Source organism: Botryllus schlosseri, chromosome 9 (genome assembly GCF_051294905.1).
Source record: "Botryllus schlosseri isolate E-star chromosome 9, Bs_hap1, whole genome shotgun sequence".
In the NCBI taxonomy this organism is placed as follows: domain Eukaryota; kingdom Metazoa; phylum Chordata; class Ascidiacea; order Stolidobranchia; family Styelidae; genus Botryllus; species Botryllus schlosseri.
The window spans coordinates 24,677,071-24,691,954 of NC_137244.1; the positions used below are offsets into that span (position 1 = coordinate 24,677,071).

Genomic DNA, 14,884 nt, shown 5'->3' on the forward strand with positions numbered 1-14,884 from the left:
AAATTTATAGCTTTATACTCCTCTTTAATCTTGGTAGAACGAGCCATTGATACCAGAGAATATGTGTTTCCGTTGTGCAAAAGTACAATTTTTAGGCTAGACAAACTGCTTTATCGACAAACACATATTTCACGTCAGATCATGTTAATATTGATAGAATGACTGAGAACGACATGAGGGTTCTTCATAGTCAATTATCTATTTATGCGCAGTATAATATTGAAAAAAACTACAATTTTTTTCTTACCAAGTGAAATATTCGAGGGTAAATACAGTAATTGTGGGCTTTTTTATGGGTATAAATATCTTCTGAACAAGAGCCAATCTGGCAAAATTAATGTGATATTCGCAACCTCAAAAACCCCAGAAACGGCTCTCAGTTGTTCTGCCAAAAAAGTTTTTTCTCATTTTGTTGACTAGTGTCATTGGTAATATACAAGGCTGATGTATTAAAAAATTCGAAACTAATAAAGGCGCATGATGCAGCCTCCTCAAGGATACTGTTGAACACTCTGAACAGTATTTCCCATTTATGCAGGATCACACATGTAGGCCTATAAGCAAAAGTCCTATGTTGGGCGGTTTGGGTGATGGCCCAGTACGGAATTAGTATTGTATTGTTAAATATACAATTGTGATGTATAGGCCTACCGGTACTCATCATAATTGCCGGTTCGTCTGTCTTCTAGATGTGACAAGAATGAAATAATCTGTTTTAGGGATTTCGTGGTCAGTATGATATGTAAAATGTCCACATGTTGTGAAAGATTCTCTGTATTCAGCAGTTGGCGCCACCGGCCATGACCTCTGTATTTTTACATCATGGGCTACTGCATATACTGTATCAGATTTTCTGTTTTGTATTCTAATTTTGATCGTGAGATAATCTTCACTCATAATGCTAAGAAAACTTCTAGTGATATTTCATACAGTGCCAAAAGCTTTATATTCAATTATTAGTCGAGGGAAAGAACACATGTTGGCTACATCTTGAATAAACTGTCATTCTGATTTCGACACGGTTTAACAACTATACCTTATGGACTGTTTATTATGTGAAATTTAATCTGTTGGTAGGCTAATCATGCAATGTAGCACTGTGCAGGCAATCCCAGATCAGAGTACTGTAGTTAACTGAAAAATAGGCCCAAGGCCTGTACATGAAACAGACTCCCATTCATTACAAGAACAACAACGCATTTCTCAACTTATTCAAAGGTGTTATTGTTTACAATTGTTTACACTTCTCTGCTAGTTCATGAAGAGTGTCAGCCGAAAATAGTCAGGTGTATTTCAATACGAATATACAATTCAATTCAATTGTATATTCTAGGAGCATCTGGTATCCAAGATTCTAATGGTGAAGATTACGGCTTCGTGATCGGTAGGTCGTGGGTTCAATCCCTGGCCGCGTCAGACCAAAGACCTGATTTAGTAGCAATGATATTCATGATTTCCCCGCTTGGCGCCCAGCATGGGATAGCATGGAGGGGCGGTGCAAGACTTAGAAAGCCTTACAAGGCTATATCTGCACCTTCCTTGTCCAGTGGCAAATGCATATCATGCGCTCATGGTATTCATAGCCTATGCACTGATGGTGTGTATGCATAGCATGAGTCGATGTATGAGCATGAGTCCTTTCCAGTTTCCAAGGCCAGACATCGTTTTTGTTTAAGAATATTGACATAATTTCTTTCAACAACATTAACTTGCCTTTGCTGTTAATGTTCCTGATGTTAACATATATTTAATTAAACAATTATTTTTGTTAAATTGCTGGTTTTGAGAGTTGATTATAATTGTGCTACGTTCCAGTTCTAGATCTAGTTTTTGTTATAAAACACTTTCTAATCATAATGGCAAATATACCGGATGAAGAAGTCCACGATGAGGAGACCGTGTTGAAAATGCGACAAAACCAGGTGACTGACGAGTCCCTGGAAAGCACCCGTCGCATGGTCGGACTTATGGAGGAAACTCAAGACGCCGGAATTAGAACCCTTGTCATGTTGGATGAGCAAGGAGAACAACTGGACCGTATCGACGAGGGCATGGATCAGATCAACCAAGACATGAAACAAGCTGAGAAAAATTTGGAAGGGCTTGAGAAATGTTGCGGGTTATGCGTGTGCCCTTGGAATAAAGCTAAAAATTATGAAAAAGGTAACGATTACAAGAAAGCGTTCAGTAAAAAAGAAGATAATCGTGTTGTAAGCGACCAGCCGGGCGCGAGAGTACAAGACGAGCGTTCCGCGGCTCAAGTCGGCGGCGGATTCATCAAAAAGTATAACAAAGACGACGCAAGAGAAAACGAAATGGAAGAAAACTTAACCCAAGTGGCGGGAGTAATAGGCAACCTGAAACATATGGCGCTGGACATGGGTAACGAAATCTCGTCTCAAAACGCGCAGATTGATAGAATCAATTTGAAGGCGGATGCCAATAAAGGCAGGATTGATGTCGCTAACGAAAGGGCCGCGAAAATTTTGAAGGATTAAGCTCGGATGTAGGGATTCTGTAAAACTTTTGCTTCAACCACGATCGTAAGACGTGATAATATTATTAATCATAAAATAGCACAATTATAAACTGCCCTATGTTTTGCCTATGTAAAGTCCTCAGTATTTTCTGTAATTTTGCAATGTTTGTATAACTGTGACTAAATTTTACCAACAACTAACTTGCCATAATGTAACACGATAAAAACATGTAATGATATCAGTTTGCTGGCATACAATACATTCCGTTAGCGATAGGGCTGGCCACAATGATTTAAGTACTCGAATATGATCCAATATGTATTCTAATAATTAGAGTTTAGTGAAAGAAGATGATTTTCGAGTACTGAAAATTTAGGCTCCTTGCCACTAAGAGTTAATTTATCAACGAAAATTACAGTTTCGATCGTAATTTCCACTGTGGTAGCCTTGAAACCTTGAACGGTGATACAGCAGCATGCAAAACATGCAATACAAGTTGGTGTTGGTTAATTTTTTGTTTTGAGCACTCCATACATGATACATTGGCCTATGATATATTACCTAGTTCTGAGTGTGATATTATTCTTGTCACTGCTTGGTAAATGATTAGACATGCATTTCCGTGATCATCACAGTATTAGGTAGCTGGAATTGAAAATTGTAGGAACCCGTCATCCTGACGAGGTTACTTTCTATTTCTGCGTTTGGAATACTTCCAAACATAGATACTAGCAGCGTCACTGCGCGGATAAATTAATTGCTACAGTCAAACTTCATGGTGCTAAATGTCTATCTTGTAGCGACGTTCAAGTGAGGTCAAAATCAATTGGCTGGCATACATCCTGTTTGATGATAACCGTAGTCATTATTCATATATCATTCCACTGTTCACTGGTACTGTATTAGTAGTACACAAATTGTTATTTTACCTCAGACGCATTGCATTTCATGAGATTACGCAAATTATGTTTCTGTTTTTCTCCTGGTTTGAAAGAAAGTGGGAAAAGTCTAATTATGTATCATTGCATGGATATGTTACTTTCTGTATTTTCTATAACATTTTTAACATTGCATCTGTTAATGCTCGTATATTTACACTCTGTTTTGCTTTGCCTATGTTGGTGTTACCGTCACAAGATTGCAGATTGCAGTAATGATTTCGGATCTTCAAAATATGGCTTTGAAATGAGTCGAAGTATAGAAATATTGATTTGGTCAAGATTTGTGAGGCCACTGTGGCATTGTATTTCATTTGATCAATCAATGCATGCCTGCTGGTAACATTTTCTTATAGAACTTCCCAGTTGTCAATCATTTAATATAGATCTATAAATTATTTCCCTGCTGTCATCGCCGATATATGAAGTCTTTACATGTCTGTTGTTTCTTTTGTTAATATTAAATTATTCTCGTTCTTTGGATTTATACTTCAAATTAGGTAAACATGCTTGTGTGATAGTGTGTGTATTCACTAACGAGTAAATCTCTGTTTAAGGTAAATAGACAACTAAAGTCTGTATTGCGCATGTGAGGATACTGCGACTCGTAAAGGCTGTCTTGATGATTGCTGAAAAGTCAAGTTTCTTGCAATCCTAAGTGAAGGTCCTGTCTCGCGGGATATCTAAATGCAAAAAGTCTTTCCTTGTGCATGAATATTAAAGTAAGGTGGCTGTCGAAATGAATTGATTTATATTCACTTCTAGATAATTTCTACACTGTGGTTTTCATCGGGCTATTTCTAGGCACTCGAAGGAACCAAACTTGGTTCATTCAACTCCTTCAACGTAGATCTGTTAATCAATGCTGGATTTCTATTCGGGGTACCGGTACTCTCATTATTTTACCTGCTGATACACATCATCCATCATCATCATGCATATGTTATTTTGCTGTTGAATCTCTCCCTAATATATTCTATTTTGCCATTACCTTACAGAATTTTGCACCAGAATTATGAAGGGTATACGAGCCGGCTACTAGTAAGAAATAAACACATCTGGTCACTTTCATCAGTGCAGATGATAATGTTTGGAAGGCGGATTGTGGAATCGTAATTTCAACTGTTATTTCTTTGGATACAATTGAATAATGTATTCATATTGAAATTCTCCGGTTGATGATTACCCCTGGCGAGTGTCAGTCAGAAATAGTGGGGGAAATATTTCAATATCAATATATAATTCAATTGTGCACAAAAGATAACAGTTGAAATTGCGATTCCGCAAACATTTTCCCAAAAATTGCTCCTAACCAGTTGCTGACGATTGCTCTTCGCTAGTGTCAGCCGAATATGTTCGGGATTATTTCAGTGTGAATATCTTATTATTCAATTGCATGCTGTAGTTCTGTACATCCAAGAGTCTCTTCAACTGTTCTTCTTTTGCTGCACATGTGATTTCAGACTTCTCTATAGCCATACTTAGAATCCTTTCCTCCGTGAAGGTACAGTTTCTGCCGTATCGACACTAATTATAATCGGATAAAATATGGCGGACGATGATTTGCGTAACGAGCTCGCGGACTTGCAAATGCGAGGTAACCAGTTAACGGACGAATCCCTGGAAAGCACCCGTCGAATGGTTGGACTTATCGAGGACACTCAAGATGCCGGGATTAAAACACTTGTCATGTTGGACGAACAAGGCGAACAGCTGGACCGTATCGACGAGGGAATGGATCAAATCAACCAGGACATGAAACAAGCTGAGAAAAACTTGGAAGGGCTCGAAAAATGCTGCGGATTATGTGTGTGCCCTTGGAATAAGTCTGCAAATTACGAGGACAGCAGCGGTTATAAAAAAGCCTTCAGTAATAAAGACGGAAATCGAGTTGTAAGCGGTCAGCCCGGTGCGAGGGTACAAGATGACAGGACCAAGGCCCAAGTCGGAGGTGGATATATCAAGAAAATCAACGAAGATGACGCTAGAGAAGACGAAATGGAAGAAAATCTGACGCAAGTAGCCGGAGTACTCGGAAATCTAAAAAGCATGGCGTTGGACATGGGCAACGAAATCTCTACCCAAAACGATCAAATCGATCGCATCAACGTAAAGGCGGAGGCCAATAAGGGCAGGATTGATGCGGCGAACACTAGGGCTGCGAAAATTCTCAAGAGTTAGACTGATCATCGTTACTTGTCATACGATGAAAACCAATTAGCCTATACAATGTTATTGAAGAGCAGCTCACACCGTATTGCAACTGAGGAACGTAAATCATCCAAGTGTAGTTCAAACTGATCCAGTGTTTATGTAAAATAAGTGTACACGTTCTCAGTGGTTTCGGAAATTTTCTAATTCTTGCAAGTGATGCCCAAATTGTATAGTAACTTAAAATGGTGACGTAATGGTCATGAGTGCCTACTGCCCAGATATTCTGTATGCGGCACTCGGCACGCCTTCAATTTTGAGCAGAACGTGTTGGTATATTGTATGATTTAAAAATGTAATCACTATCTTTTAATTGACACGCAGATTTGGACATAATATATACAGGTATATACAATACATAGGGCATATTATGTGCGAACACCAATTGGAATTTGTTCAAATTTTGCAAATAGTAAAACCGCCAACAATACTTTTCTATATCTTGAATTGGTGAATGCATCAAATTTAATAAAAACAGTGCCTGAGCAAGTCGATGCAATATTGCAACCCATTGTGCTGATGTATGAAGACGAATGCTGATAGCGATTGATCCGTTTTCTTCAATAGCACTCATCAATGGTATGCTTCCTTTCCTACTATCCTTGCCCTGGTAGATATATATATATGTGCTCGCTAATAGGACTGAAGTAAAATGTTTCCCCTCTAATTACAATATCCTATGCTTGAATGGAGTTGGGGTATGCTGTGTTGTAGGAATTGGATAAGGTAACTTCAATTCTTTTACTGCACAACTGCGTCTCATACTTTTTATGCCTTCGTGTGCCTGACGACTATTTAGGTTGTTACATGATTTACATGGTTGTAAAATATTAGTCGCATCTTTGAACTCCAAGTGTCGCAAACAATGCATGTGTTTTTAGGATTACTGGTTTCTTCAAAAAAATTGAACAGGAAAACGAGTGGCTTATTGTTTGAATATTTTGCATGTGTGTTCATATCTTTTCACCTCTTGTTATTGCCTTACACGCCGCAGATGTCTTGTCTGATGCATGCCATATATTTGAGGGACAATTTGTTGCTGTGAGTTGCCAGCTCTAATTGTTACATTGTTGGTGACCACGTAAGCATAACCTCCTTCAAATAATATGCAATATAGTTTCATGTGTATGCAATATAATATAGCCTATACTACTGCTAATGTGATGCCGATTTCGATTCCAATGTAGGCATACTCGAACCATATTAGCATCACATGACTCATTACATGCCTTATTAATGTACAGATCGTATGTGCCTTATTCGATTGTTCTCTTTTGTTGACATTATCGTTCCTTTGACAACTTTTTAAAATTGAGTAAACATCCAGTGTGTATATTGACTAATTAGTAAATCTCTATTTCAAGATTATTTATGTAGTGAGATGTGCTTTGCCCACAGTGGAATTACAAACGATGAGGACTGTTTTGATGGTTGCCGAGAAGCCGTCGTTGGCCCAGTCTATTGCCAAAATCTTGTCTCACGGAAAATGCAGTTACAGGAAGGGAATTAGCGGATCCTGTCCTATTCATGAATATGAAGGTAAGATTATGAGATTTGTTGATATGAATATTTTTCAAGAATATTTGCATAATGTGGCTTAGGCTACCTTTGTCTACTGATCACAACTCAGACTAGGATATTTTCAGATTTTTGCTAATTAGAATTAGAGCTGCACATTTATTTTCCAGAATTAGAATTGAAGCTACATGTATTTTTCCAAATTATATCAGAATTTGAATTTCTGAACTCGCGAAAACTTGGGAATTGAATAAGTTCAGTTCATATGAAATCAGAGTTCAGGAAAATCAGAAATTGAATATGCTATTCAATTGTAAATTGAAGTTTTGCACCTCCAAGAAACTCATCAAAAACTAGAAATTAGATTAGAATTCGAGTTGAGAAACATTACACAAATTAGATTAGAATTAGATTGTCGGCATTTCACTGCAGTTAGCCTAACTAGAATAATCCAGTTGTCCAAGCCTGCAACTGTCACACTTTGCAGTGATTTCCTGTTTCAGTTGTAAAATTTCCGGATCCTGCATGGAATAAGCAGATTGATTTGTTAACGCAGTGAAAAATTGAACCTTATGTCTGATGATAGTACCTGTTCGTTAGGGCAAGATGCCGAGATTAAAACACTCGTGATGTTGGACGAAAAAGGCAAACAGCTGGACCGGATCGACAAAGGAATGGGTCTAGTCAACCAGGACATGAAACAAGCCGAGAAGAATTTGGAATGGCTCGAGAAATGTTGCGGATTATGTGTGTGCCCTTGGAATAAGTCTGCAAATTCCGAGGACAGCAGCGGTTATAAGAAAGCCTTCTGTGAAAAAGATGAAAATCGAGTTGTAAGAGGTCAGCCCGGTGCGAGGGTACAAGATGACAGGACTAAGGCTCAAGTCGGAGGTGGATATATCAAGAAAATCAACGAAGATGACCCTAGAGAAGAGGAAATGGAAGAGAACCTCACCCAAGTAGCTGGAGTGCTCGGCAATCTAAAAAGCATGGCATTAGACATGGGGAACGAAATCTCTACCCAATACGATCAAATCGATCGGATCAATGAAAAGGCCAATAAAGGCTGGATTCATGCGGCAAACACGCGGGCTGCAAAAATTCTCAAGAGTTAGACTGATCTCGTTAGTTGTCATACGATGAAAACCAATTATATACAATGTTATGGAAGTGCAGATTACAACTTATTGCAACCGGGGAACGTAAATTATAGTTCAAGCTGATCCAGTCTTTATATAAAAATAAGTGTGGACGATTCTAATTCTTGCAAGTGCTGCCCAAATTGTATGATAACTTGGAATGGTACCGTAATGGTCGTGAGTGCCTACTGACCGGGTATTCTGTATGCCAGGGGTGGCCAACCTTTTCAGCCAACGAGCCACAGGAGATTTACTAGCCACTGCGCAGGCCACTAGAATGTTGATGCCATTTTTAGTCGTCTGATAGGAGCGAACCGAATTAGGTAGCGGTAAAAATCGGACTTATATTGCTGCGCATCAATATCGATAACAATTATGTCATGAAGTGTGTGTACCTTGTGTAAGTACATGACCTAGCCGCGCCAAATTGATGAATGAATTCGGTCAATAATAATGTTAGTTGCATATATATGTGGGTCGCCTCTTTATAGCGCTGGCTCATTTGGCCAGGACAAGATTGATCGACGCTTGGACATATCAATATCGAATATTTCAGTAAACATGCGTCTATCGTTTTGTGTGAAGGTTTTATCGTCGATGATTTTTCTGCGAGTGCAGACGCGAAATCACATGCTGTACGACACGTTCACTCCTAATTGCGAGCATCCCAACAGCCCAAAGTTCGCGGTCAGGCTAATCAAATTTTCGGTTGGTCTTGAAGGTCACAATAAATTACCTGGGAAATTAGTTTTTTGATATTGTAACTAATTTCGAGATTATATCGTGGGCCACTCAAAACCTCTCGGGCTACATTCGGCCCGTGGGCCACGGGGTTGGCCGCCCCTGCTCTATGCCTTCAATTTTGCAGTGTGTGTTTTGAGTGGAACTTGTTGGTAACTAGTATGATTTCGTGTGTATACAATACATATATACTACTGCCTAGTTCGATTCCAGTGTAGGCATGCTCGTACCATATTAGCACCACATGACTCATTACATCCCTTATTAATATTCTATTGTTCTCTTTTATTGACATTAACGCTCCTTTAACAACTTTTTAAAATTAAGTAAACATCCAGTGTGTACATTGACTAATTAGTAAATCTCTATTTCCAAGGATATTCCAAGATTTTTTATGTAGTGTGATGTGCTTTGCCCACAGTGGAATTATAAACCATGAGGACTGTTTTGATGGTTGCCGAGAAGCCGTCTTTGGCCCAGTCTATTGCCAAAATCTTGTCTCACGGGAAATGCAGTTACAGGAAGGGAATTAGCGGGTCCTGTCCTATTCATGAATATGAAGGTAAGATTATGAAATTTGTTGATCTGAAGATTTTCAAGAATGTTTGCATATTAGGGCTTACCTTTGTCAGGTATCTTGCGCAGCGAGTAGTTCAACATAGAATGAAATTGATGATCGTGATATTTTTGTTATATTTGTATTTCTTCAATAAAATATTATTTCTTTTGTGCTAACTATGCCCGTCGTCCATGTTAGAGAGCACAGCGTTGTACTGACGCAGAGGTATCGAAACGTGGTTGTTATACTAATTTTGAAAAGTAGCCCGCGACCCATTTTGAGTTGGCAACCCCTGCTCTAAATTAACTTTACGTAAATACTTCTGAATCCATGGGGTAATTCAATTTGAGATTAATCAAAAGAGATTGGTGAATGGGTGTCTCTTTTTCAGATTCAGATTTTGCTGAAATTTGGCTTAAAACAAATATATTATAATAATAATAATAATATAATTTATAGAGCGCCGAATATAACAATATGTCATTACTACACTAGGGCGCTGTACATAAAAGGCAATAAAATGTAAAAGTAAACGATATGTATAAAAGACGAAGTGCATAGTTAGCTGTAGGGCGGAATGAACACTACTCTAGTTCGAACGCTCGTGTGAATAAAACGGTCTTGATTTTGCGTTTGAAAACAGGTGAAATATATATCTGAGTATACATCAATTTCTTTTAAATGAATTATAGAAGTAGTTTTCAAGTTATCGCATGATCAAAACAAGCTTTTTATGTTCATTAAACCGTGAAATTGAAGTATTTTTAGGCCGGTTTGAAATTTTCTGTAAATAATCTATTTTGATAATAGGGAGTTGTTCTCTTTGTTATGTTGTATAAATTGAGCTATTCTATCATGCAGGACAAACATTTACTGATTTTTGCTCGACATCCCAAAATGTAACTCATTACCCGCAGAAACCACTGAAGCATAACAACAGTATTTCAGCGATCTCTCTCATTTCTGTCTCCTTCAAAATTTTTGAAAATTGTGTCGTATGAAAGCTGTTACAACAAAGAGTTTCTAGAAAATGAGTTGCATGCTGGAGTTTGTCTCAAGGTAACACCGCAACTACCCAACTAGAATGTCAAACATAATTTTTCAGGAATATAACTACATTTTAATGACCTGAAATATACCTCGTTTTCACAACTTTGTAAGTAAATATTACATAAAAACTTATTTTCAAGGGAATTTATGTTACAACAGCATTATATCCAACCCTTTATAACTTTTTTCCAGTAGACAGAAATGAGAGGGAGACTCCTGAAATATTGTTATGCTTGAGTGATTTCCAGAAGCACCTTCTTTTAGCTTGAGCTACATTCTGGGCCGTGCACCAAAAATCATTGATTCCGTACTTGCATGATCGAATAGATCAATTTATGTAACATAAGAAAATGAACAACATTCTGAGGTCAAAGCAGCTCATTTACAGACAATTCCAAAAATGTGTAAAAACAGTGAACAGTCCGTCAATTTCTCGGTTGAACAAGCATGTAAAGCATGTTTTTCATCGTGCGGTAACTTGTGAACTACCTACTTAAGTAATTCATTTCAAATATATTGCGATTTAGCCGGATATACTTCATGATGTTTAGAGTCAAATTTCAGAAAAATCTGACACTGTGTAGAGACCAAATCCATTTTAGGTGGACCTCGCATGGAATTACCCGAGTGTCAGTCAGGTATATGAATATATAAGTAAATTGTGCACAAAAATCGCAATTGAAATTGCGATTCCTGAACCCATTTTCCAAAAATTATCTTCTTACCGTTTGCTGACGATTACCCCTGGCTAGTGTCATCCGATTGAATTCGGGTTTATTTTAACAATATATTATTCAATTGTATAGAAGCAATGACAGTTGAAATTGCGATTCCTCAGCGCTTTTTTCGCCCCCTTTTTCGAATATTAGCATATGCGCTAATGAAACGACAAGAGTTATTCATTTAATTCTTTACTAGTCGCTGACAACTAGGCCTACCCCACCGACAAGTGTCACCCGAAGATACTAGGGTTCATTTCAATATGAATATAATATTCGATTTGATGCTGAAGTTCTGTACGTCCAAGAGTCTCCTCAACTGTTAGTTTTTTACTGCACGTGTGATTTCAGTCTTCTCCATAGCCATACTTAGAGTCCTATCCTCTGCGAAGGTACAGTTTCTGGCGTATCAACAGTCCACTAATTATCATCGGATAAAAAATGGCGAACGGTGATTTGCATAACAAGCTCACGGACTTACAAATGCGAGGTAACCAGTTAACGAATGAAACTCTGGAAAGCACTCGTCGTATAAAGGATTGTCTGGACACGCAAGATGCCGGGGTTAAAACACTCGTCATGTTGGACGAACAAGGCGAACAGCTGGACCGTGAAAATCGTGTTTCAAGCGGTCAGCCCGGTGTGAGGGCAAAAGATGACAGGACTGAGGATGAGGATCAAGTTGGAGATGGATACATCAAGAGAATCAGAGAAGACGAAATGGAAGAAAAACTGACCCAATTAGGCGAAAAGGTCAGCAATCTAAAGAGCAATTTGGAAAACTTGTGCAACGAAATCTAGGCGGAGGCCAATAAAGGCAGGAGTGATGCGACGAACACGCGGGCTGGAAAATTCCAAAAGAGTTAGACGGATCTCGTTAGTTGTCATACGATGAAAGCCAATTTTACAATGTTATGGAAGTGCAGATTACAACATATTGCAACCGGGGAATGTAAATCATCAAATTATAGTTCAAACTGATCCAGTGTTCATGTAAAATAAATGTAGACAGTTGTCGGTAGTGTCAGAAATTTTCTAATTTTTGCAAGTGCTGCCCAAATTGTATAATAACTTAGAATGGCAGCATAATGGTCATAAGTGTCTACTGCCTAGATATTCTGTAGACAGTACTCCTTCAATTTCGCCGTGTATATTTCGAGTGGAACTTGTTGGTTAAATGTGTTCATACAAAATATAATCACTATTTTTGAATTGAGGCGCAGTTTAGGACATGATATACACTGGTGTATATATATTATGTGCGAACACTAATTGAAATTCGTTCAAAGTTTGCGAATAGTCACACTGCCAACAATAATTTTCTATATCTTGAATTCTTGAATGCACCAAATTTGTTACAAACAGTGCCTAGGCACCAGTCGATGCAACATGGCAGCCCATTGTGTTGAGAGGAGCACTGATAGTGATTAGCCCATTTTCGTCAATCGCACTCATTTATGGTATGCTTCCTACTATCCTTGCCCTTGCAGATATAGGCTATAAATATATATTATCGTAATATATAAATGTACTCCCTACCTACTAGGATTGGTTTGTTGAAGTCAAATATTTTCCCCCTAATTACAACATCGTCTGGTTGAATGGAGTTGGGGTATCCTGTGTTGTAGGGAATGGATATCTATCTTCGATCCTTTTACTGCATGATTTTCTCTCGTACTTTTTATGCCCTACTGTGCCTCATAGCTATTTGGCTGGCTTGTTTCATGATTTTCATTGATTGTAAAATGATAGCCGGATTTAGAAACTTCATGTGCCGCAAATAATGCACATGTTTTCAGGATTTGTGGTTTCTTCAAGATATAGTACAGGAAAGCGAGTGGCTTATTATTTGAATACTTTGCATGTGAGTTCATATCGTTTTATTTCTGGTTATTGCGTTATACGCCACAGATGCCTTCAATATCGAATGTCTGATGCTTGCCATATAATTGAGAGACAATTTCTTGTTGCGAACTACCAGCTCCATTTGTGAAAGTGGTTTGTGACCACATACGCATACCTCCTTCAAATGATATGCAATATAGTTTAGTGTGTATGCAATATAATATATAGTACTGCTAATGTGATGCCTGGTTCGATTCCGGTGTAGGCATACTCGTACCATTTTAGCATCACATGTCTCATTACATAGCTTATTGATGTTCAATTTCTCTCTTTTGTTGACGTTAACGCTCCTTTAACAACTTTTTAAAATTGAGTAAACATCTAGTGTGTATATTGACTAATTAATAAATCTCTATTTCAAGGATATTCCAAGATTATTTGTGTATGTGTGATGTGCTTTGTCCACAGTGAATTATAACCATGAGGACGGTTTTGATGGTTGCAGAGAAGCCGTCTTTTGCCCAGTCTATTGCCAAAATATTGTCTCAGATTTTTCAAGAATATTTGCACAATGTCGCTGCGGCTTACCTTTGTCGGAATTACAACTCGTTAGTTAGTTAGTAGTAGATTTTTCCAAGTTAGATTGGAATTAGAATTATAGCTACACATTCATTTCCCACATTCAACTAGAATTAGAATTGTAGCTACACGCTTCCTTCCAAATTATATTAGAATTAAGATTAGCGAATTCACGAAAACTTGGAAACTGAATCAGTTCAGTTCGTATGAAATCAGAGATCAGGAATTAGGTCAGGAAAACCAGAAATTAGAGTTTGTGTTGAGGAAAATTTCACAAATTAGATTAGAATTACATTACTGGCGTTTCACTGTAAATACAGTAGCCGAACTAGAGTATTTCAGTCACAGCAATTTCATGTCTCAGTTGTAAAATGTCCAGATCCTACATGGAATAAGCATATTGATTTGTAAAGGTAATGAAAAACTGAACGCTATATCCAATCTTTTGATTAAAGCTTGGCACAGTTGTTGGAGAACTCGGATCCAAATAGACGAATAGAGTATTTATTGCAATTGTATTTGTAGAGAGACGCTTTTTTAGAGTGCTTAAATTATGTTATTATCGAGAATTACCGTTTATTACCAACTACCAATTTATTCTTACCATGGAAGCTTCGTAACATCGATTGATTGTATCACGGTCATTCAAAACATGTAATGCAAAGCTACGCGTGTTGATAGAAATGACATGTCTATGAAGTCGCGATGAACCCACAACATTGCCACAAAGTGCAATAAAATAGGTATGGTCGGCAAGATACATGTTATCTTGATTGTGTTGTATAAATGGCATTATTGTTTTTTGCGTTGCCATGAAAGTTGTGTATTTCAACTTTCCAAATCATCTATGCAGTTATCATCTGGAATGCATTACTACAACATATCTGTGGATTGCCTTGAGCTACTTCATTACCTCTTGTCGTCATACCTCGGACAGACATTGCTTCATTGATTTTCCACCATCTTTTAATTTTTCTTTTTTTTCAATTTCGTTTTTTAACTAGCACTTGTTACAGCCAGACTGTGTAGAGGCAAGTGCATCTGTTGTGTGATCGGACTAGTTATGTATTTTGGTTGGATGAGAAATAAATTCTCTCTCTCTCTC

The 14,884-nt window shown here is 37.9% G+C and overlaps 3 protein-coding genes and 1 pseudogene across 4 annotated transcripts in view; all 4 read left to right on the forward strand.

The window, feature by feature from the left end:
* Positions 1-1,739: 1,739 nt before the first annotated feature.
* On the forward strand, positions 1,740-4,882 carry LOC145446892 (synaptosomal-associated protein 25 pseudogene; annotated as a pseudogene).
* On the forward strand, positions 4,824-6,994 carry LOC145446893 (synaptosomal-associated protein 25-A-like). Its single transcript, XM_080325264.1, has one exon. It carries the CDS (start codon positions 4,967-4,969, stop codon positions 5,597-5,599), a length of 633 nt encoding a protein of 210 aa, XP_080181390.1. The 5' UTR covers positions 4,824-4,966; the 3' UTR covers positions 5,600-6,994.
* Positions 6,995-7,040: 46 nt separating this feature from the next.
* The window catches only part of LOC145446887 (DNA topoisomerase 3-beta-1-like), a 30,347-nt gene continuing 22,503 nt past the window's right edge, over positions 7,041-14,884 (forward strand). The window contains exon 1 of one of the 2 annotated variants that reach the window (XM_080325260.1): positions 7,041-7,168. In XM_080325260.1, coding sequence (XP_080181386.1) covers positions 7,042-7,168 — 127 coding nt within the window. In that variant the 5' untranslated portion in view covers position 7,041. Of the gene's footprint in view, positions 7,169-8,257; positions 9,590-14,884 lie in introns of those variants that run through there. The other variant, XM_080325259.1, reaches the window with a different exon arrangement.
* On the forward strand, positions 9,596-14,530 carry LOC145446894 (synaptosomal-associated protein 25-B-like). Its single transcript, XM_080325265.1, has one exon. The coding sequence runs from the start codon at positions 11,797-11,799 to the stop codon at positions 12,154-12,156; it is 360 nt and encodes a 119-aa protein (XP_080181391.1). The 5' UTR covers positions 9,596-11,796; the 3' UTR covers positions 12,157-14,530.

Excerpts from the sequence above, each read along its gene's own strand:
- LOC145446893 (XM_080325264.1), top strand. The coding sequence starts at position 4,967 with ATGGCGGACGATGATTTGCGTAACGAGCTCGCGGACTTGCAAATGCGA.
- LOC145446894 (XM_080325265.1), top strand. The coding sequence starts at position 11,797 with ATGGCGAACGGTGATTTGCATAACAAGCTCACGGACTTACAAATGCGA.